The 22,465-nt window shown below is 43.8% G+C and overlaps 1 protein-coding gene across 3 annotated transcripts in view; it reads right to left on the bottom strand.

The window, feature by feature from the left end:
• The window catches only part of ADAM12 (ADAM metallopeptidase domain 12), a 303,749-nt gene extending 285,075 nt beyond the window's left edge, over positions 1-18,674 (bottom strand). For 2 of the 3 annotated variants that reach the window (XM_025188248.2, XM_075935285.1), the window contains exon 1: positions 18,195-18,671. In XM_025188248.2, the coding sequence (XP_025044033.1) occupies positions 18,195-18,312 (118 nt within the window). In that variant the 5' untranslated portion in view covers positions 18,313-18,671. Of the gene's footprint in view, positions 1-18,194 lie in introns of all 3 variants that reach the window. The other variant, XR_012905666.1, reaches the window with a different exon arrangement.
• Positions 18,675-22,465: the final 3,791 nt, after the last annotated feature.

Here is a 22,465-nt window from a genome sequence, read left to right as displayed (position 1 = left end):
GCAAAGTGATTACAGTGGAGAAAAAGTCTGAAATGTAGTATCCACTGATGTGATAGTTTCCTGGTGAGACCCTTTTTCCGGAGGATCGGGGCCAGTGTAGACGCTCTTTTCCGGCTTTTTTAAAAGCCGGAAAAAAGCGGCGGACATTTTTATTTAAATGCCGCGGGGGATATTTAAATCCCCCGCGCATTTCCCTACTACGACTCATGAAATTTACATGCCCCTTCCGGAAAAGGGGCCAGTGTAGACGTAGCCATATAGTTTGGGAACTCCTCATCTTCCTTTCACTTTTGTAATCCAGTCCCCACATTGTTCTCTTTCTTTCTCTACTCCTCCTATCCTTTTTACTGCTTCCTTTGGTAGTGTTTCTTCTTCTTCCTTCTTCTGTCTCCATAGAAGCCATACAGGGCTCTCTCCCTGCTTCTGCCTTTTCTGCACTCTGCATCTTATTCCTTGCAGACTTCACCTGCTCCCACTGTTTCTACTATTGTGAGTTGGCAGCATAGAGAGGAGTCTACCTCTCTGAGCCTGTCCTGTTCTTCTGCATTCAGGCCTACATCTCTTTAATATGTTTACCTTTGACAGCTACTATCAGCTGATGCTCAATATGACCAAAATGGAACTTTTTTTTTTATTCTCAGTCCTTGTCACCACTATTCTCCTTGTCTCTCAGGCTCACAACCACAGCCTCACCTTTGACCTCTCCCTCTTCTCATATATTCATAAATATTGATCCTACTTTTTCCACAGTATTACTTTCTATCCCCAAAGGTAAAACTCTCTTCCACCCCAGTGTCATCTGCCACTTGACTACTATGACCTTTCTCTCTTGCCTCCTAAATAACAAATTCACTGTCTTCCAGTCCTCCAAAATGCCACAGCCAAAAACATTTCCTCATCTATTAGCTCCACCTTGTCACCCATCCCACAGTTTAAATTGCCTCACTGGATTCCCCTTGGCCATCAGAAGAAAATTAAAATTTCTTGACCTCACCTTCCTGGCCCTTCACAACTCAGCCCAGCCTACTCATCTCCAATTATGTTCTCTATAAGATTGACTCTCCAGGACTGACAAGAGTGAAAATAAGTAAAATGTTATTTTAACCATGAAAGTCAGCAGACATGATCCTGAATACACAAAGGAGGAAGTTCTAATGAGTAAAAAGGAGCCATTTTTATATAGTCACATTTCAGAGCTGATTCGCTTTTTGATAATTAAAGCCCTGATTCTTATCTCACTTGTACTGGTTATTACTTTACCAACTTCAATGGAATTGCACAAGTTATTTTGGTGAGATCAGAATAAGGCCCTTATGGTTTTTGCTCTTGAGAAGATGACTCAGCTTTTTCATACTGGCCATACAGACTTTATGAGGGAATGATGCTTTCCTGACATTAAGGTAGAACAAAGTCTATTTGTAAAATATCGCTAACTCATGGAACACGTGAAATGGATATACAGGCAGTCCCCGACTTACGCGGATCCGACTTATGTCAGATCCGCACTTATGAACGGGGCTTTCTCGCCCCGGAGGTCGAGGTGGCAGATTGCTACCTGCAAGCTCCAGGGCGAGAAAACCCCGTTCGTAAGCTGCTCCGGTGCCCCTGGTCTGCTGGAGACTGTCTCCAGCAGACCAGGGGCACCAGGCGGGTTCCCGCACTTCTGAGGCTTTGCCAGAGCAAAGCTTCAGAAGCGCGGGAACCCGCCGCGGCTGCCGCTTCAGTCCCGGTGCCTGTGGTCTGCTGGGGATGGTCCCCAGCAGACCACAGGCACCGGGACTGAAGCGGCAGCAGCGGCGGTTCCCGTGCTTCTAAGGCTTTGCTCTGGCAAAGCCTCAGAAGCGCGGGAACCCGCTGCTGCTGCCGCTTCAGTCCCAGTGCCTGTGGTCTGCTGGGGACAGTCCCCAGCAGACCACAGGCACCAGGACTGAAGCGGCAGCCGCGGCTGGTCCCGCGCCTCTGAGACTTTGCCAGAGCAAAGCCTCAGAGGCGCGGCACCCCGCTGCCGCTGTGGCTCTGCTTCCCGTGTCCCTGGTCTGCTGGGGGGGGGGGCGCAGCTAGTGTGCCCCCCCCAGCAGACCAGGCTTTTGTTTTGGACCCTGGGGCAGAGCAGCTGGGGCGCTGCCAATTGGTCCTGCAGCGCCGCTCTGGCCACTACTGGACCAACCCGGCAGCACCCCAGCTGCTCTGCCCCAGGTCCTGATTCAGCCGCTGCTGGTCAGTTTCAGCAGCGGCTGAATCAGGACTCCTGGGGCAGAGCAGATGGGGTGCTGCTGGGTTGGTCCAGTAGCACCGAGGAGCGGCGCTACTGGAGCAACCCAGCAGCACCCCAGCTGCTCTGCCCCAGGCGTCCCCAAGTCAGCTTCTGCTGAAACTGACCAGCGCTGACTACAGGAAGCCCGAGGCAGAGTTGCTCTGCCCCGGGCTTCCTGGAATCAGCTGCTGATCAGTTTCAGCAGCAGCTGACTTGGGGACGCCTGGGGTTCTTAAGTTGATTCTGTATCTAAGTCAGAACTGGCGGTCAGTTTCAGCAGCCGCTGAATCTGGACGCCAGTTCCAACTTACATACAGATTCAACTTAAGAACAAACCTACGGTCCCTATCTTGTACGTAACCCGGGGACTGCCTGTATATAAAGATTTCACTGTATCTTGAAATAAGAACCAAATGGTCATCATGACAGATAGGAAGAGTATGTCACAGATTAGCTTTAAAGATGGCACTCATTCTCTGAGAGATAAGATTCACTAGAAAATACAGTACAGGCAGTCCCCGGGTTACGTACAAGATAGGGACTGTAGGTTTGTTCTTAAGTTGAATCTGTATGTAAGTCGGAACTGGCGTCCAGATTCAGACACTGCTGAAACTGACCGCCAGTTCTGACTTACATACAGAATCATGCCCCAGCAGACCAGGGGCATCGGAGCAGCTTACGAACGGGGCTTTCTCGCCCCGACTTCCGGGGCGAGAAAGCTCCGTTCGTAAGTGCGGATCCGACATAAGTCGGATCCGCGTAAGTCGGGGACTGCCTGTACAACAAAATAGTGTAACAATTCTTGTGCATATTTGTCTTCAGTTTCAGAGGCACAGATAACAGAGTCAAATGATCAGTAGTTTGGCTTGGATTACAACCCATCTAATATTTTTTCTAACCACCAGCCCAAATATACACTATTCAGCTAGCTTAAACAATAGAGACCTATCAGTCTGCTGTGGTACTTCCAGTTACCCTATTAGCAGTATTCAGACACATTTAAAAAAATCTACCACACACAGAACTGTATTGATTTGTAAAATTCTCTTTCTCCTCCCCTAAGGCATTTGAGTATCAGCACCTTCTGAGAAACAATTTTGTAAATTGTCTTGTGCATCAATCCTGTCTTCTTTCCTTTCCCCTGCAAACTAATCACTTTGGAATAAAAATGGGGGGGAAAAAAGTCAAAGACCTCTGATAAGCCTCAGGACAATCAGCAGAGAGATGGACTCCATGCACTTTTGAATTTAATTTTCTGTTCCTTCTGCTTCTAATCAAAAAAGATCCTCTCTCTAACTTGACAGGTCTGCCAACTTTGAACTAATCTGCGTATGGTTTTGTAGCATGTCCACTTGATCTTTCACACCGCTCAGTTTCATGAGATTTGACTGCTTGGATGAGAAATATGAGTTAACTCTTTAACAAATGCAGCATTTAAAACATTACCATCCATATTTCAGTTTTTCTAATTCTAAGAAATATTTCCTGTTACCACTCGCGCTTCCTAAATTTAACTTTTGCCAATGACATAGTCTGGAAAAGAGAAAAGCACCCCAACACAGTCCCATACATTTTGTGTAAAATGTCATGTGTTCAAAAAATTAGCATGAATATGGAAATGAAAGCTTATAAGTACTTGCTATTCTTCTAAGCTGAAGAGCAGTGTGGTCAGTGTCACTGGACTGGCCAGCTGAACAAACCAATGACAGTTTAAAAGACGGGGGAAATACCTTTCCAGAAAAATAAAATGTTCATTGTGGAACGTGCCTCCTAAGACGTTGGATCATCTTAATCTCCCAGCTTCTGTAATACAACAGTTGGAAGGCTCTAAGTCTGTGCACAATAAAGTGCTTTATTCAGGGAACCATATGACTCCATCAGTCATTCAAGCACATGTTTGGCACAGATTGAAAGTGAAAAGCATACTTAAGTCAAATATTTCAAAACTGAACTTGTCTTTCTAACACACATGGTTTATATATTGGTGTAATAGCTATATAACTTTTCAGTTCTCATATCATGTCATTGTTAAACTACAAAGTAATCTTTATTGCACTAGACTACATGAGACTTTTTCGAAGTTAATACATGCCCCCAAAATTAAAGACAATTAAAAGGAACTATTGAAGTTGACAGCCCTCACATGTAAACAACTTTAACAATAACTTTTGATCACCCTACTGTTCTGATTCCAGAAAGTCTATTTTTTTCCTCAAATCCTTAATATGGCTAAAATTCAAATTTTGGCTCTCTGCTAGATGGCTGTATAGTAAAGCCAGGACAATTACAAACGCTAATATTTCAGTTGAATGTCAGTACAGTGCACTGATTCTCTTCTTTGTTCTCAGACAAAACAATGTTCACCTTATACAATTAGTCGTTCAATTAAATAAAGCAAACAGGAGTGTTTGCAGTGATTAAAACAAAAGTAATGTAAGTATGAAGAATGGATACTGAAATGCACAAAAATCCTATTCTACTGCACTCAAACAGAAAAAGTCTTGTATATTTCAATATCCTGTCTGTTCATCACAATTAATTGTGACAAATGAGGTTTTGAGAATAACATTTTGTCATTTATTTGCTTGGAGTCAGTGGTGTAATAGTTCAAATAAGAACTATGCTTAGTTTCCTTGTATAGTGAGAAAACACACAAATACACGCATGGAAACTGTTGCCCATTCCTGTTTGCAACATGGTTGTGATTGACAAAGGAATTCTGAATCAAGATCAGTGAAAGAACAGAATTCTGGTTCTTTCTGGATTGAGCATTTCAGAATTGAGTGAGAGGGAAAGACTATAAAGAGTTTGAAATAGAATATGTTCAGTAAACCGAGTTATTGTTTGTAAAGTGTTCCACGTGTGCAGTGCTTCCCATTACATGGAAGAATTAAGAGCTCCACCTCCTGGAGTTCAGTCTCTCTCAGATGAATCTGAAGTACAAGATTCAAAACCAAGGAGGCCTGCAAAGAAAGCAGCATATGGGATCTTAGAGAAAACAGAGTTAAAAAACAGGATTTGACACAGGGGCTGGTCCCAGATTGTCCCATCCAACAAAACAAAACAAAACAAAACACCAGAAAAATACTAACAGGGAGGAAATCTCAGTGAGATTTTCCCTGAAGGATACTACCCTCTTCCCCCGCTGTTGAGGGATGAAGTGAACCTTGACCTCCTCTGTAACAGGCAGCATTCTAATCCATATACCACTAGCAGTGAGGAATACTTAGTGTGAGCTTCAGATGTGTTTCTCACATACATTCGTGTGCATGAAAATCACGTGCTCCACTGTTCCCAGAAAGCACACCGAAAGGAGAGAAAAATGGCTGAAGCACATTTCAGCATTAATTCAAGTAAATGTTAAAGAGAATTTTTTTTGAGGGGGAAGCATTTACCCAAGTCTGGTGATTGGACTTTTAAGATATCTTTGGATGGATGGATGAATGGTTGTGCAGTGTTAGCAGTTTTAATGGATAAAACCAATGACAAAATTGAGACCCTAAATAAATAATACATGCACCATGCTCATATTTAATGAACTAGCAAAAGTACCACAGAGTTAGGCACACTAAGAAATTAATGAATACTCAAGACCACACTTCTTTCATGGATAAGCTGCCACGTGAGCTTTCTCTCCCCACCCCCTTCCCTCACAGACCCCATCAGCTGTTCTCTATAGCATAACAAGAAACTGTAAAAACACATAGAAAATAGCAAACTGCTACCATTTTGTCAGAAAAGACCTTTTCCCTTAATGCATACTTACAACTACAACATACTTTTAACAATGACAAATGTTAACTGTTAACAAATATTTTGCGGAATAAACTATCTGAGGGCCCTTTTTTTTGCCAAGTTCTGCATCCAGCTTTTGTATGCCTCATTGTATAATAGCCAGCATGGTTAACAGGCCATGAAATGTTCCATTGTTACCATATTAGATCATATATTTGGTTCAAGAAAGAATGCATTTATCCAATCTATGGGTTCATGATGCTGAACTTTTGGATGGGCAAACAAGCAAAAATCAAACCACAGTTCTTTCATATTTATTCAAGTTCCAAACCAGGGAGGCAACTTAAATTAAGTCATTTTTGTGCATTTTTGGCTTTTGAATTACCTTGAGCACTGGTCAATTTTGCTTAAAGATTTTATGTGGAACAGTGGGCCCAGCTTTTACAGACTAGATTCAGAAGTTGTTAAGTCACTCACTGAACCTTGGACACTAGTATTTCACTTTAGATAGCAGTGTGTTTTCAAAGTAATGTGTAAACATTAGATACATTTCTTCTGACAACAGTCCTCTATGATAAGTATAATTTTGCCCATTTCACAAATGACAAGCTGAGGCAAAAGCTAAGTGACTTAGGTAAGGTCACAAAACAAGGCAATTGCAGAGTAAGAATCAGAACTTCAGGACTCGAGTCTCATGATAACATTTATTCCAGTGACAAATGCTCTCAGCCAAATAAATGGCTTCCTTATGCTATATTATTATGCAGACATCTACTGTAAAGTTTACCTAATGAGTCTCAAAGTGATCTGTAATCTCTTTCCCAGAGTCCTGAGGACTCTGATCCTGAAAGTACCAGCAATTGATTCTGTAGGGGCAAACCATTTTGCCAGGTAAGTATAATTATTTCTTACATTTGTTTGACAATAAAAAAGAAATTGCTACTAAAATTAAAACTGTGTAAAGTAAAATAAAATTTGAATTACCTTAGGGTGTATCTGTACTATAATTTTTACCTCAAGTTACTTCACTAAGAGTTAGCAACTTTGCATAACCTAGTCTAGATACTGCCCAAACAGTTGTGGTTTATCCCCGGATCAATAAAGAGTAAACTACAAGCATTTGTTATCTAGTAGAGAAGTTTCTAGAATGGCAGACTAGCCTCTACAGTTGTTAACTACATCTAGTGAATGGGTAGATAACTGAAGGTAAAAAAAAAAAAAATCTAGTAAAGAAAATCTTATCTGACCAATGACTTTAGTTACTAGGTCATAAAGATCTCATAAGATTGAGTAAAAACATTAAAACAGATCCCTTTAATTAAACAGAAACCCATGAGAGAGGAAAACACAAACAACTTTTTAAACCTGTGACTAATTTAGAGAAACTTGCCACATGGACAGGATCAATTAATACTTTCCACCTGGACAACGATTTATATTGTTGCATCTTATGCACCTGAAGAATTCATGCCCTGGTCCTAATTAGGATTAAATATGTCTGGCAAGGAAGGGGGAAAGGACTAGATGACTTTGAGGTTCTTTCCTGTCCTACAGTAATATTGTTTTATGCTACGCTAGTGTAAATTATATTTACACTAGGGGTTTGCACCAATACAGAACAGGTACAAACCAATGTAGAATCATAGATTTTTAAAGGCAGAAAGCAGAGGCGTAGCAAGGGTGTTATGCGCCGGGGGCAAAAGCAAAATTTGCGCCCCCCACCACAACCTGCCACCACGTGACAGGACCCTGAACCTGGGGCACAGCTGAGCCCGACAGGGGCGGGGTAGCTTGTACCGTGTCTTCCCCCACCCCCTCCAGTTTGGGGTGGGCATTATCCCACTGTTGAAGAGGGAAGAAGGTTGGGCTGGGGGTGCAGAGGCAGGAAGGAGGCTTCAGCAGGCGGTGCTGGATAGAGGAGGAGCAGGCGAGCAGAGGTATGATAGGGGGAGCAGAAAGGCAATTACCCTCCCCACACACATACACACACCTTCTTTGCTATGTCAGTGAACATAAGAGATTAACTTACCTGTTAAAATAACACTCAGAAAAAAAACTTTCAAATAAAACTAACACACAACACGAGAATCGCCCTCGCTTTCTTGAAGCAATAAATAGCCTAAGACTGAGGATACACTACAAGCGAGGCTTTCAGTCTGCCATGAGGACTTTTTCCTTCAGGCTGCTGTGAGATTTTATCCTTAAGTAAAGGAGAGAGAGGTCTCTCTGAGCTGCTCTTCCAAATTTCACACAAGCCATTCAACTGAAGCCATTGATATCAAGATTCAAGGCCAGCCTTGCCTTTGGCAGACTGCCTCACCAGGTATTCACAATCACAACGTCCAAACATGTGTAAGAGTTTTAGTTGAGAAAGCCATGTTTAATCCCAAGTCTCTGCTATGACTGAGAGATGTGGGTGACCTATAGAAAACACCAGCATTTTCTTTGGAAAATCCACAACAAAACATGGGAGGATTGATCACCTTGGTAGTGCCAACTATTTTAAATTGAGGCTCTGATTATCCAGCACCAGCTGAGATCGAGTGGGCACTGCATGCACATGTCTGATATATTTTTTACCAAAACTGCTTCATGTCCAACTTGTCAAAGGATAAAGGAAACAGGGAGGCCAAAAGGAATGGTTTAGAGCAGTGTTTCTCAACCTTTTTTTAAAATAAAATATCACTTAAAAAAATTATAAGTACCCCCAGTACCTACAGTTTTCAGACACAATTTTTTTTCTACAATTGCAACATATTTGTTTAAACAACTTCATCATCTCCCCATCACTCCTTACTAGGTACATTGCCCATGGAGGTCAATGGGGCTGGGCTATTTTATATGTAAAGGTACTGAGAAATGTCTATGTCAATACCAAAATGGCAATGTGTATATTATGTAAATAATACCGAATAATACTTGACAAATGAGACCACTTCCCAACCTGCTTACAAAGGGCCTAATACAATTTAAATTTTAATCTAGGATTGAGCCCAAAACAATCTGTTGATATGACCCCAAAAGATCCAGATAACATTTAGTCACCCTTCAAACATATAAAGGACCAATCAGTAAAAGCCCCACTGCCTGGTAGAGGTGATCTTTGAAGAAAATTGGAGAGACTTTGAATTTACTTTTTCTGACAGCAGTGCTTTCTCTCACTGCATGTGGGGTCTTCAGCACAGGTTTCACTTTGTGTCAGAATAACACAGAAATGCATTGTCACTGCTAACTCCATTCAGGTCAAAGCAACTTTCATCCCAAAGACAGAAGAACAAATCCCTTGAAGCTGGAAGTCAAAACATCGCACCTCTTCACAGAGCTCACAAAGGGTCTTGTTCACCCAGAGACACAAGTCATGACAACTCTCTCTGAAGAGAGACAAAACGTCCTGCCTCTCGGTGGACATACCAAATGTTTTAATGTAGCATCTTACCATGCTGTTTAAATCGACTTCTTGGATGAGGAAGACTCACAAAGAGTCTGTCCATCATCCACACTGGAGCAACATGGTGATTTACCACTTGGTAACAGACCTTATCTCTCTCTGGGCTCTTGTGGAGCAGCAGGGAGCCTGCAGCAGTCTCTTGGGGGCAGAGTCCAGGGGTGCCTCTATTCCAGTGGTTCTCAAGCTTTTTGGCCCGTGGACCACATGACTCAATATAAAACTTTCTGCAGACGGCCAGTTGCTAATGGAAACCCACCTTAAATTACACAATTATGCCCAAGCCATTTTGCTAGTGCTGCAGCTGGAGAGAAAGGTTTAATTTCAATTATTAAACAGAGTAAATGTTAACTTTCTCATGTTCGTTCATCAAACTTCATTTTAAATGAAGTAAAATATTAATTTATGTCCAATACAAAAGGTCTCAATGCTTTCTTTACTTATGGCAAGGGTAGGCAACCTTTTTTGGATCAGGGGCCACTGATCCACGTAAAAATCAGATGGGAACCACACAAGTGAGAAACAAAAACACTCCTCCCAAAACCCCAACCCTCACTTAGGTGGCCCCAACTGAGACACCTCACTCCTCTGGCATTCCAGCCCCAAGGGGCTAGGGGAAGGGACAGGCAGGACTGAGGTTCAGGGCTTTCCATAGGCTAGTTTTGCTTTTCTTATGAATTTTATGGACCCCTGAGGTTCTAAAGTGGGGACAAAAATAAGGGATGCAGTGTGTGAGAGAGGGCTGCCAATGAGCGGGATAGAGACAGGATCTGGGAGGGAGGTGGGGGCGGAAGGGGACAAGGTCTGGGTAGTTGGTAGGGTGCAGAAGCAGGCTGGATGTACGGTGTCTGGCCAGGGGGAGGGAGCAGGACCAGATTGGGGGTAGTATATCTGGCTAGGAGCGAGGGTGCAAGGAGGGGACTTGAGTAGGAGTTGGACCTCCCTGGTCTGGCACCCTCTGGACTGGTCCCAGATGAGGGATTTTTTGGACCAGGGGAGGTCATTTCAGGGCTCCTGGTTCCCCCCCCTCCCCACTAGGCTTCTTTGCACCTCCCTCGCCTGCAACCCAACTGAGCTACCCACCCCCGCTGATTCCCTGCACCTCCTCCCAAACCATCCCCCACAATCCAAGGGAGTGCAGCCCCAGTTCCCTGCAGCCCCTTACAGCCTAGCTGAGATGCCCTTCAGTTCCCTATGCCTTCCCCCATCCACCTCAGCCCAGTTGAGCCCTGCACTGGTTCCCTGCATGCCTGCCCCCCACAGCACAGCTGAGCCCCGTTTCTCTGCACCTCCCCCAAAACCCCACAAAACTGCTGAGCCCAGCTCTGATTTCCTGCCCCTCCTTCACCTTAGGTCTAACCCTGGTTCCCGGGAGTAACCTCCGCCCCACCTCTGCAACCCAGCCCAGCCCCCTGCACTTCCCCACTCCCGCAGCCCCGCTGAGATCCGTTTCCCTGCACCTCCCCCCAAACTGCGCAGACATGCTGAGCCCAGCACTCAGGGGCAGATGACCATTTTGCGGGGCCCAGGGCAGCACAATTTCGCAGGGTCCCCCTTTGCCACGGCGCTCGCCCTGCCCTATATCCGCCCTTGCCAGCATTAATTCCCTGCCCTTCCCTCCCTTCCCTTGAGTCCAGCGCCAGGTTCCCGGCACCTCCTTCCTCCTGCAGCCCAGGTGAGCCCAGCACTCCGCACCTCCTTCTCCCCCCTCACCACAGCCCAGCCTGGCACTCCCCTAGCGTGGCGCCCAGGGGCAACTGTGTCCCCTGCCCCCCGCTTTCCCCTCACTACATCTCTGGCAGAAAGAACAACTGTCACCATCTCATCTAATGTCTTGCATGACACAGGATATAGTATTTCATCCAAACATCCTGGCCTCAAATTCAATTTAAGTTTGAACTACACAAGGCCCAAGTCTCCACAAAGAATGATTATCAGCTGGCCTACCACACAAGATGATCACAAGCTTTAGAACCTTCCAATGGCCATCAGGAGAGTTAACTATTAAAATTGGCATTAGAACTCTTGGAAGTTATCTTGAACTTTTGTCACTATGAAATGCAGCTATTGCAGAGAAGAAAGGTATTTTGTTTGTGCTTATGATAGGGACAGATGTATAAAGGATCACAATTACAAACGTCACCAGATTGTTATATGCAGGAAATTTTGCAGCTGAAGATCCCTGGTTAGTTTTTCTAAATGTAATCTGGGTTAAAACTGTGACCAAGAGATTTGGATTCTTCTGAGAGACAACAGCATTTTTCTAATTCCCTGTAGTCCTTTAAACTAGGGATGTAAAAGGCTAACCAGTAAGCTTCACCCTTCATGGATGATGCTTACTGGTTCCAATTACCCAGTAGGGCTGGAGCAGCTCTCCACCCAACCTGGGCAGGGAGCTGCTCTAATTCCGTGGGGTCTAATGGAGCAGCTCTCGTCCATGGTAGGCCTGGCTGTCTCCACCTTCCCTGCCGCAGATTACATGCTGGCTCTCTGGGAGCCAGTTGCAGAGCCCACAGCGAAGCCGCCTCCCTGGGAGACGGGTCAGGGCTGCTGCTGGTCCTGCACCCAGGGAGGCTTCACTGTAGGCTCTGCAGTATAAAGCTTAAATAAGCCCACGTAACCAATATGATTTTTAGCAATTACAGTTACCTTTTTAAACATATTTTTACATCTCTGCTTAAAACAAAAGTTAATGTAATTAATAACAGCCATTTGACACATAAACTAGAAGCTAATTAGCATTCTAGGGTTTAACCAGAGGGGCTGGGAGACCCAGCGCATAGCTGCCTGGACAAAATTCTTGTCCATCAAAATCCCTCATTCAGGACTGGTCAGATGCTGAGGGTGCTAGACCAGGGAAGTCCAACCTGTTGTTCAATATCCATTGAAGTCAATAGCAACACTCTCAATGAATTCAGAAGGTTGCGATTTTGATCCAATTCTCCTGGAGCTTCTGTTGGAGACTCGCTAGTACCCAAATGAAAGTTTCTGCCTATCAGGCACAATTCGGACCCTACTTAGAGATTTTTTGTGATCGAGGTCCCTTTTAATATTACTGGTTGAACTTCCAAAAAACACGTGACTCCCTCATCTGGCAACATCCGTGATCCAGCAGGACCACGGATATTCCTGGACCACGAAGTCCTGGGTGGGAGCCCCAGAGCAAGGGGACTGGTGGCTCGGAGACCGGTGGCACTGGGCCTGGGACCGATAGCACAGCCAGGGCCATGGCAGCCCCAGTAGCAGGGCTGGGGATGCAGCAGCCACAGCAGCCCTGGCAGAAGAGGCGGGGCTGAGGATGTGGCAGCTGTGGCAGCCCCAGTAGAGGGGTCAGCGATGGGGCAGTCCAGGCTGCCAGGGCCGCAGCAACATGGCAGTCTAGGGCCGTGGTTAGGCCAGCAGGGGGGAGGGGAGGTGGGCTGGGGGTCTGGTAAGCAGGGGACCTCCCCTGGTCTGGCAAATTCCCTCATTCGGGACTGGTCAGGTCCTGAGCTTTCCGGACCAGAGAGATCCAACCTGTATTTTTAGAGATATCAAATGTGACATAAAAATGATAAACTTCTATATATAATGTATATGTTTACATACAGCTGAATGTAAAACTTAAAAAAAATCCCAATATTTGAGGTAGGCTTTTGGTAAAAAGCAAAAACAGAATAAGAAAAAAACGAAAATAGATAAAGGAATCGGAGCACACAAGAAATTCCTCCAATATGAATACCAAGGAGAGAATCAGACCTTATGAACAGAAGTGGTTGTTGCATGAGAGCAACAAAGAAATCTTGTCCACGTAACGCAGCAAGACCTTGCAAGCATTAGAATATTTCAAATCTAAACTAAAAGCACCCCCTAGAAATGGCATTTTGAAGTTTGACGCCCTTTTTCTAAAAAGCCAAGAACAAAATCATCCTGTTGGTCCTTAAGGGACACAGGCTCTAACAGATTCTCAGATTCAAGGCTTGGCAATAACAACAAAAAACCCAAGGTTTGTCATAGATACAGAACATGCACACTGCTCCATTGCCCCTACTGGCTATGAACTAGCAAGGGATTGAAAGCGACACACTGCTTGAAAAATAGACCTCACTTTTGTCAATTTGCATGTTGCAAGGAAGTCCTTTAATACAAACGATACTGCCCAAAAGGGAGCACACAAATACTGAATAAAATGAAACCCTGGCAAACTCCAGGGACAATTTGCACTGGCAATTTGAGATATGTTAGAAGTATAAGGGCCACTAGTGATAAAACTGTCAGGATTAGGAAATGTGAGAACTGAACCAGGCTGGTGAAGAGCCAAATAAACTATTACAGGAATTCAGACTTTTTAAACAGAATTTTGTGATCAATGATGTGTCAACTCCAGCTGACAGCTTCAGTAGGAATAACAGATAAACATAACCCTGATCTGTTGCAGTCACTCACAGATCATTAGAGAACTGCCACTGAGGCAGTCTCAGCGCTGTGAGCAGGATGACAAGGAGTCTGAAATGTATGCGATAGATCATTAGTTAGAAGTTGTTCCTTATAGCGAGGTAGCAACCTTTCCAACAACCTTCAGGGAAAAAGGGAGATCAGAAACTTGACAAAACAAACAAATTGGCTATCTCCCCTGTAAGTAGAGGAAACAAACCAGATCAGTTGGAACAGAGCATTTTCAGGACAGGGACAGAAAGGAAAACATCCTGAGCTGGTGTAAGATGGCAAAGTTCCATTAAAGATCAGGGAGCCGAGCCTGTGTACACCAGTTAAAGATCTTATCCAGGGTGGCCAAGATATCTGTAGGAAAGTCAGTTTGGCCAACAGTCAAATCAGCCAGGCCAGGCTTAGACTAAAGGGGAAAGTCGACTTGAGATACACAATTCCAAGCTACGTTAATTATGTTGCAGGAGTTGAAGTATCTTAAATCACGTGTTGGCGCCATCCACACAGCAGGAGGTCAACAGGAGCATATGCTCTTGTTGATGTCCCTTACTCCTCATGAGGAGCAGGACTACTGGTGCTGATGGGAGTATCCTCCCAGTTCGAATTAGCAGGTCTTCACCAGACCTGCTACTTCGGGGTGTGGCACCTAAGGCCTGGGGGCAGGATGCAGCCCTGAGCTTCCTTGTATCAGGCCCCTGAGGCTCAGGACTCCACGCTCCGTCCCACCATTGGGGAGCCTGTGCTGGTGCTCCAGTCCCACGCCATCCCTGGGCACACAAAATCTACTCGCCTGGGCCCCTCAAGGCTCTGGTGTATGAGGGGAATGTGAGAAGTGTTTTTCAGCTTCTCAGTCAGGGGCCAAATCAGTGAGGGTTTTCTTTTCACTTGTGTGCAGCCCCCTGACTGATTTTATTGTAGGTCAGTGGCCTGTGACACAAAAAAGGTTCCCCACCTCTATGCTAATTCAAACCCTGGATGATGGACTGTGGCAGCATCAATTTTCTCCATAGTGTAGACAAGACTCAAGTGGTTGTACAGTGTCCAAGCTTATCCCTCCTCAAACTCAACAAGAGTTTCAGAAAAAGACACTAAAAACTTTTAGGTCACATGGGAATCAAGCAAGGCTCACTCTAAAGGCGTTTCTCTACTGACTCCAAAAAGACTCTAGACTGAATAATATAACAATAGGGTAACAGTGTGTAATTTTTCAGGTTTAAGGACAAAATCCAGTTCCCATGCTAAGGACCAAGAGAAAGGATAAATTTCATCCAAAGTTATCAACACAGAAGAGGATAAGATTTAAGAAAGAAGAGAACGTATGATAAAATGTGATTGGGGGTAGAAGTGGGAGAAGGACACATGAAAACAGCAGCTGTAAGAGACTGGAAATTGTAAGAATGGTTATTAAAATAGAAGGGTTAGGATTGGAATTGGGAAGCTACAAGGAAAGAGCCAAATCCAATAAGTGGCTCTTCACAGATGTTTAAGAGAAGTTTTACTTTATTGCTATTCATCCATATTCTTAAACTCTCAGAGACATAACTTTCATTGTATAAATTTTTAGGCACTTAAAGTCTCATAAAATGTCCATGTGAAGTACCACTGGCACAGAAACCACTATATATGGTTTAATATCCCAGATGTATCAATCGTTCCCTCCTCAAAATACCAAAATCAAGCAGGTTATATTATGAACCCTGCAAAGCAAGTTTTCAGCCCAGATGCAACACAATGTATGCTCTAGACATGCTCTTAATCTCACAAATTCATATGCATTATTGTCCCTTGGGACAACAGAGAGATCAGCTGAACACAAGAATTAGGGCCTTAGTTCTCACATCTGATGTATTTGTATACTGCCAGTTGACAGTGACCAGTTGGTGTCTTCCTAGCTCACTATCAGATGTCAGCTGGCTAAAATAGTGACCCCAGTTCCCTTATATATAATTACATAGAATATGTGTGTTCTCCAATGAAGTGGATCATGAAGCTCTATTTATGCTGGACTTATGGTTCTATCTTCACTAGGAAAAGATGTTAACTAACATGGGTTAACCTTTGTTAACTGTGTGGATAAAGGCATGTTTTCTTAACACATTAACTAATGTGGGTCAATCCTCATAAAATAACATATCTTTATTTTGCCTAGCAAAGGCAAAGCCATCAACCTAGTATAAATGCATACATTTAGAGACTACAAAAGCTAAATTTCAAATTGGAACTGTAGTCACATGCAGGTCTGAAGAAACAGGTGCTTCTTTCATTGTTGTGCTATGTATTTATGCAATTAAAAAAAAACCTCTCATAAATTACATAGTATCAGCAACTAGTTAAAACAGGGAACAGAGTCAGCCTTCTGGGTTTGATTCCAAACTCTGCCACTAACTCAATGAGGCATGGCTACACTAGAAAATTATTTTGAAATAACGAAAATTGATTTATTAACTCCCAGAATAAAAAAATTGAAATAGCATATCCACACCACAAGGAAGCCTCTGTTGTGGATGCACCACCTTGACATAGAGCTCCAGGAAGCACTAGGGAATAGTTATTTCAAAATAGCAGCAGCGGAGTGTCCACACTAATGCTATTTTGAAAATAATAATTTTTAAATAAGCGTTATTCCCTGAGAAAAGCAAGAGTAAAAATTTCAGAATAACTAGCCAGTTCTTTCAAAACAACTCCCTAGTGGGAACCAGGATTCAGTGAATTGGGGACAAGATGACTCCAAGGATATCTGTGACATGTGCATAAGAACTAAGCCAATACTTTAAACCTTTTAAGCAAATATTTATTCAAATATTTAAATAAATTCTGTGTTCACTTAGCATAAATATTCTAGCTAGAAAATAAAAGCTTTCACTAATGAGGAAAAAAACAGATGTGAAGCCTGAACTAGCCAAATAGTAATCTAAAGTGGATTATGAATCACAGCTGACCAACAGTTCAGATTTCAAATTCTACAGTAACATGCAATTCAAAATTCTTACTGTTGGTGGTTACTTACAGAAATTATCCATTCAGAGACCAGAAACAATACCACATGACCCAGGAAACTAACCAGCAAAGCATAAATAACCACTTTCAGATATTCAGGTGGAACTGTCCTCCACTGATTCTACAGACACAGCATTAATAGCTGAAGTCACAACTGATTTTAAGTGAAGAATCCATTCCCCTACCAATTTAAGTGCAGAAAATTCATAAATAGAGAACCAAAGTATTCTGAATATATTACTCATTAAAGATTGTTTGTCCTTCACTACATAATTCTTACTTAACTCATTTGGGATGTTGTACGGCTAAAGTTTCCATAAAAAGTTCTTTTAAATCCTTAACTGAACACTAACTATGTGAGGGCTCATTATAAAATAAACAGAAACCAGGCAAATAACCCATAGGAACAGGCTTAAGCGGGAGGATGGAAAGTTTGAAGTTTCCCTACATAGTGGAAAAGGACCCAAAAGAAAGAGACTATGGTGTGACTACATTCACTCTCCTTGAGCTAATTTTTGCAGGTCTGTATTTCAAGATACTAGAGCAATTTAAACGAGATGAGATTTCAAAGTAATCTCGCGTGGAATCGGTATTGTCACATAGCAAACCTGTCAGTCCCAAAAATAAGAGAGAGGCTTTTTCTAAAGATCTCCCCCGGCCCCCAGCTAGGTGAGACTAGGTCTGGTTTGTTTAAGGAGCGGCTAGAGTTTGTCAAGGCAACCCTTGAAAGCAAAGACAGAACTCGGTCTCCCGGTAGATTCACTTTTTGGCACGGCGTGTGTGTGAGGGGTGGGGTGGGGGGCTCTTCCCGGGGTCCTCTGCATGTCAAAGTCTCGCCGGCCACACTGCCAGGAGGGGGGTGGGGCAGGAGAGGCGTCAGGACAATACAAACCCGGGTGCCTGACGCCCGGAGAGCGGGCGCTGCAGCAAAGCAGCAGGAATCCTCCAGCCCGAGCTCGCTGGGCTGCCACAAGCAGCCGGCGCAGCTTGGACTAGCGAACTCCCCCTCACACGCAAACACAGCAGCGGAGGAAAAGGGAGCCGGGGAGCCTGGAGAACGCGAGGCGGCTGCAGCTCGCAGGGAGGAGCTGGATTTGCAGAGCGGACGGGAGGGGATGGGAACTGGGAGGGGAAGGCTGCAACGTTTGCAAAGCAGTAAGGAGAGGCGGGGGTTGGGGGGGGGGTGAGAAATACAACTATGCAAAAGCCCCAGGGTGGTGGGGCAATGCCAAGGGAAACTGCTCCTCACCGCGTCGGCGCGGGCTCCACACTTGGCCCTGTGCTGCTTCGTGCCCCTTGCAATGTGTGCGGCTGTATAGAAAAGCACCGTCCACTTACCTTGCGCCCTGGCTGATGCTATAAAGAGCCAGCCCAGGCTCAGCAGCAGCGAAAATATCTGGGCTGGGGGGTGAGGAAGAGGGAAGCGCCGGTGCTCTGCATGGAGACGCTTTGACATCTTAGCCCAGCCTGCAAGAGACAAACTTTCATCAGCTGGGGCTGGAGACTAGCACCATCATATACAGTAACAGAGAGGAGAGAGCTGGGATTCAGGATGTGAGAGATTTCCTGCATGCAGTTAACTCCCAAACCCCTCCTGCTCCTGCATGGGTTGCTGATGAGCGGGGCTTTGCTTTTATATATTTTTTTCAAAAAAAAAAAAAGTTGTTTGGGGTTTGGCTTTTTTTTGGCAAGAAAAATCTGTTGACCGTTGCAATAAATGAGCAGCCTGTCCGAGTTGGCTAGCGGGAGGCACTAAAGATCGTTGGAGAAAGAAGGCAGGCCTGCCTGTGAAATCTGCCCCGTGCCAACATTTACAGTTCTCATTACAATGGAACAAATTATTGTCCTCCTGCCTCCCCCCTCGGCGTCTCCGCGGGGTCCTACCGCCCTCCGCTTCCCTCGTGCATACGCCAACAGTTCATCTATTGAGGAGAGGTTACTCGAGCACGGGGACGTGGTCCTGAAAAAAACGACATCCCCGTTCCCAGACCTCTCCTTTAGTTCAAAGAAGGCTTCCTCCTATGGGATTAATTTTAAGTTTTGCTGGCTTTAAAATCTCCCCCTCTTTTGCTGGAGGGATTAGTACATGTGTTAAAAAGCTCTCCCTCTTATGATAAGTGATATGGGTTAAGCTTCTCCGAGCTCATGGAGGGTTGCATTGTGTATGCGTGTTAGTGATTTCTGTTGCACATAGTATGGTGGCGTCTTATTCTGGAAAGCAAGGTGATAAGAACAGATACATTCTTCATTGGTTTCGTAATTATTGTAGGTTACTGCTGATCATCTGGGCTGTTACTTTGTAATGTTTAAAAATTTAACAAACAAAATAGTTTGTCTTTTACAAAGATCCTCCTTCAAACTGTCAGCAGTTGACTAAGAAACAACAAAGAGACAGTTTTCCATGCCCATCAAACCCCGAATCCAGTACTGAAACACATACAGACAGTGATTGATGGGTCCCATGGATTCCCAGGAAAGGGAGAAAGAAAGACCCTGTTCCTGGAAACATACATGGCTATGTCTACACTGCACTATTTTGGCCAATAAATATGCAAATGAGGCAAAGTGTGGAATATCGCTGTGCCTCATTTGCATAATTAATGAGCAGCCACTTTTTGCGCAAGAGGCTTTTGCTTTTTCCTTATGCCCTAAAAAGGAGGTATACAGACCTTGCGGAAAATGGGGGTTTTGCGCAAAAAGAAAATGTCCACACTGCTTGTTTTTGCACAAAAATCCCAGCACAAAAACAGATCAGCAGAAAATATTCAAATGAGATCGTGACTCATGCTAATGAGTCCCTTATAAGCATATTTTTTGCAGAGAAAACTCGTAGTGCAGATGTAGCCATGAGGCTCATGGGCCTCAGACTGCACTCCCTCACAGGGCAGCTTTGGCTTTCTGCCCCGAGCCCTATTGATTCTAATGCTGGTGGACCACCTGAAACCTACTTACAGCCCCCAGAGAACATCATATGCCTGGTTGAGCACCATTGTTCTAGTGGGTTTAAAGACAGTAATTATGCCATGAAGGGCATCTTCTTCACCTGGGTTTGAGAAATTTGTACAGTCTGATAAGAAATGGGATTGGACTAGTACTTTTAGTCTCCTCAGACTTAAGATATTCCCCCATCACCATAAAAAGATGTCAAAACACTTGCAGAATTCTGTTTCACTCATTTTCAGAGTTTTAATTTGCACTTCTCACCCCCATTAAAAAATTCTCTGAAGGAGTCACAGACAAGGAGAGCACTTGAAAAGTTGAGCAAGGATGTGTTTCAGATAGAATGTCACCAATTTTAATATAGTTTTGTTTTGTCCATTTTTCTTTTTTGTTCAGGTGAAATCTGGATAAATTTCAGTTGTATCTAAACCAGGGGTGGGCAATAATTTTTTATATGAGGGGGCACTCTACGAAGTTGGTAAATGGTCAAGGGCCACACTCTTCTATGATATTGATGGAGAAGGTGGGGGGGGGGGTCTGGGATGGAGATTTTGTGCAGAAGTTTGGGGTAGGTGATTGGGGTGCAGAAGAAGTTGTTGAGGCTGGGAGGGAATTTGGGTGAACAAAGGCGTTGTGACTTGGGATAGTGGATTGGGATGCAGGATCAGGTGCAGGGTCTGGGAAGGTATACAGGATAGGATTCTGACCTGGAGGAGGCATTTAGGAGGGGATGCAGGATGTAGGATGAGATTGTGCTCTGGGGTGGGGATTCAGGTGCAGGATCTGGGATGGAGTATGGGTGCCAGGAGTAGGGTTGTATAGGGCTTGAGTTGTTACTTGGGGCAAAGGTGCAGAGGGTTGGGGTGCCAAGTGCAGGCTCTGGCCAGGAGATGTTTACCTTAGGCAGCCCCAGCTAACAGACCAGCAGAAGCCTCAGGCATGTGCCACACCTCCACATGCTGCTCAGAGCAGCTGGCTCCAGGGGCCATGTGCTCTCTCTGCACCCCTCTGCACCTGTTGCCTGTGCCACAAACACAGTCCAGGCAGCACCCATTTCCCAAAGGTCCTGCTGGGCTGTGGGATGGTAAGAAGCTGGATCCAGCACATGGGCTGTATTTTGCTTGCCCTTTATCTAAATTGTATGTCATTAGTGGATACCTTATCCCAACTTACACAGTTTGATAAACCACTTTAGGCTGGGTCTTTTATTTCCATGTATTATACAGCATGAAGCACACTAAATAAGCTAACCCAATAACAGAAAATGATTTTTGGAATTTGCAAGTTATCACAATCCAAAATAGCCAGATCTTGTCTGGCTTCCCATCCCTACTATAGAATTATTATGTAGGGTTGTTAAGATGAAGTAGTATTTGGGGAAAATATCCTAAAAACAGAAAACTTCTGAATCAATATATCCTCATCTAAGTACAACTACACTTTTCAGGTGGGTGTTAAGATTGTCCAAGTAGCTTTATATTTCTTTATGCTATGATTATTCCTGATCCCCTGGCTCTTCTTTCGTGGAGTTTTTATTGACTCTCTGATCATTTCAACCTTTTAAAAATTCAATCAGGGATATCACTGTTTTGTTTTTGTTTTTTGACGGGATGATTTATTTTATGTATCCCAATAACTTCACAATGAAGGTTAAAAACATCAATCTACATGTGTCCAAAAAGCAAAAAGTTCTTTGATAGCGCCCCAATAAGTCAGTAGAAGGTATAGCTTTTCAGTCCTTTGAAAGTTTTTTTTTCCCAAACATAGGGTACAAAAGTAAAAAGTAATGCCTTTTACACAGCTCCTCTTTATGCTCCTGTATGCTGCTGGCAATGCATTTCAATGCTGTGATGTGCATCATGCATTTAAGTACTCTCCACTTGCTCTATTTTTTGTTTTCACCATGTTGGATAGAGAGAACCACATGCGAATCCACCACATTCCCTCCAAAGTATACAAATGAGTGAACTGAGAATATGATCATGCCTGTCCATTCAGTTTATTTTAATGGAGGTTAAAGTGAATCTATTTTAATGGAGGTCTTATTTCCCAAGAAATCCAGAGTGCTCTGTTAATCACTTCTTGGATAGAGGACAGCAGCAAACTTGCAAAAACGTAGTGCATGTTGTTCTGGCCAAAGGTCTACAACAAGTTTTCCATTAAACATTAAAGCTCATTACCTTCAAACAAAACAAATCTTGGTTTCTCACTGATGACTCTCAATCAATTTTATAAAACTCAATGTATCTACCTTAGATGAAAGAAAGGATGTGGTGGTACTGTGGCAAATCAAATTGCTGTTGTTAGACTCCCTGGGTATTTCAAAGATAGGCCCTGCTGCTGCAGATTGTTCCATGTAAGCCAATGCCTGTCTAGTCATATTTTGAATTTTTTAAAATGATATTCCTTTTAAAGGCATCTGTGTTTTTTAATTCTTTGTGGTTCTTTTTCCAGTCATGTCTTCTCACACTGATTTTATTCTCTTATTCTTCCCCCCTGTCAGTTTTGGCACCCTTTGTTTCACATAAAGTACCTTTTCTTACTAGGGATGTAGTAGTGTAGTTGATTAGCTGATTAGCCAATACGCAAAAGCTTATAGGTTAATATTATAGACTACACACGTTCCCCCCAATCCCTTGTCTAGTAAATTTTTTTAACAGACTGGCCAG

This window comes from Pelodiscus sinensis, chromosome 8, assembly GCF_049634645.1.
Source record: "Pelodiscus sinensis isolate JC-2024 chromosome 8, ASM4963464v1, whole genome shotgun sequence".
NCBI classification, from domain to species: domain Eukaryota; kingdom Metazoa; phylum Chordata; order Testudines; family Trionychidae; genus Pelodiscus; species Pelodiscus sinensis.
This window is presented reverse-complemented; position numbering and strand designations above follow the sequence as displayed.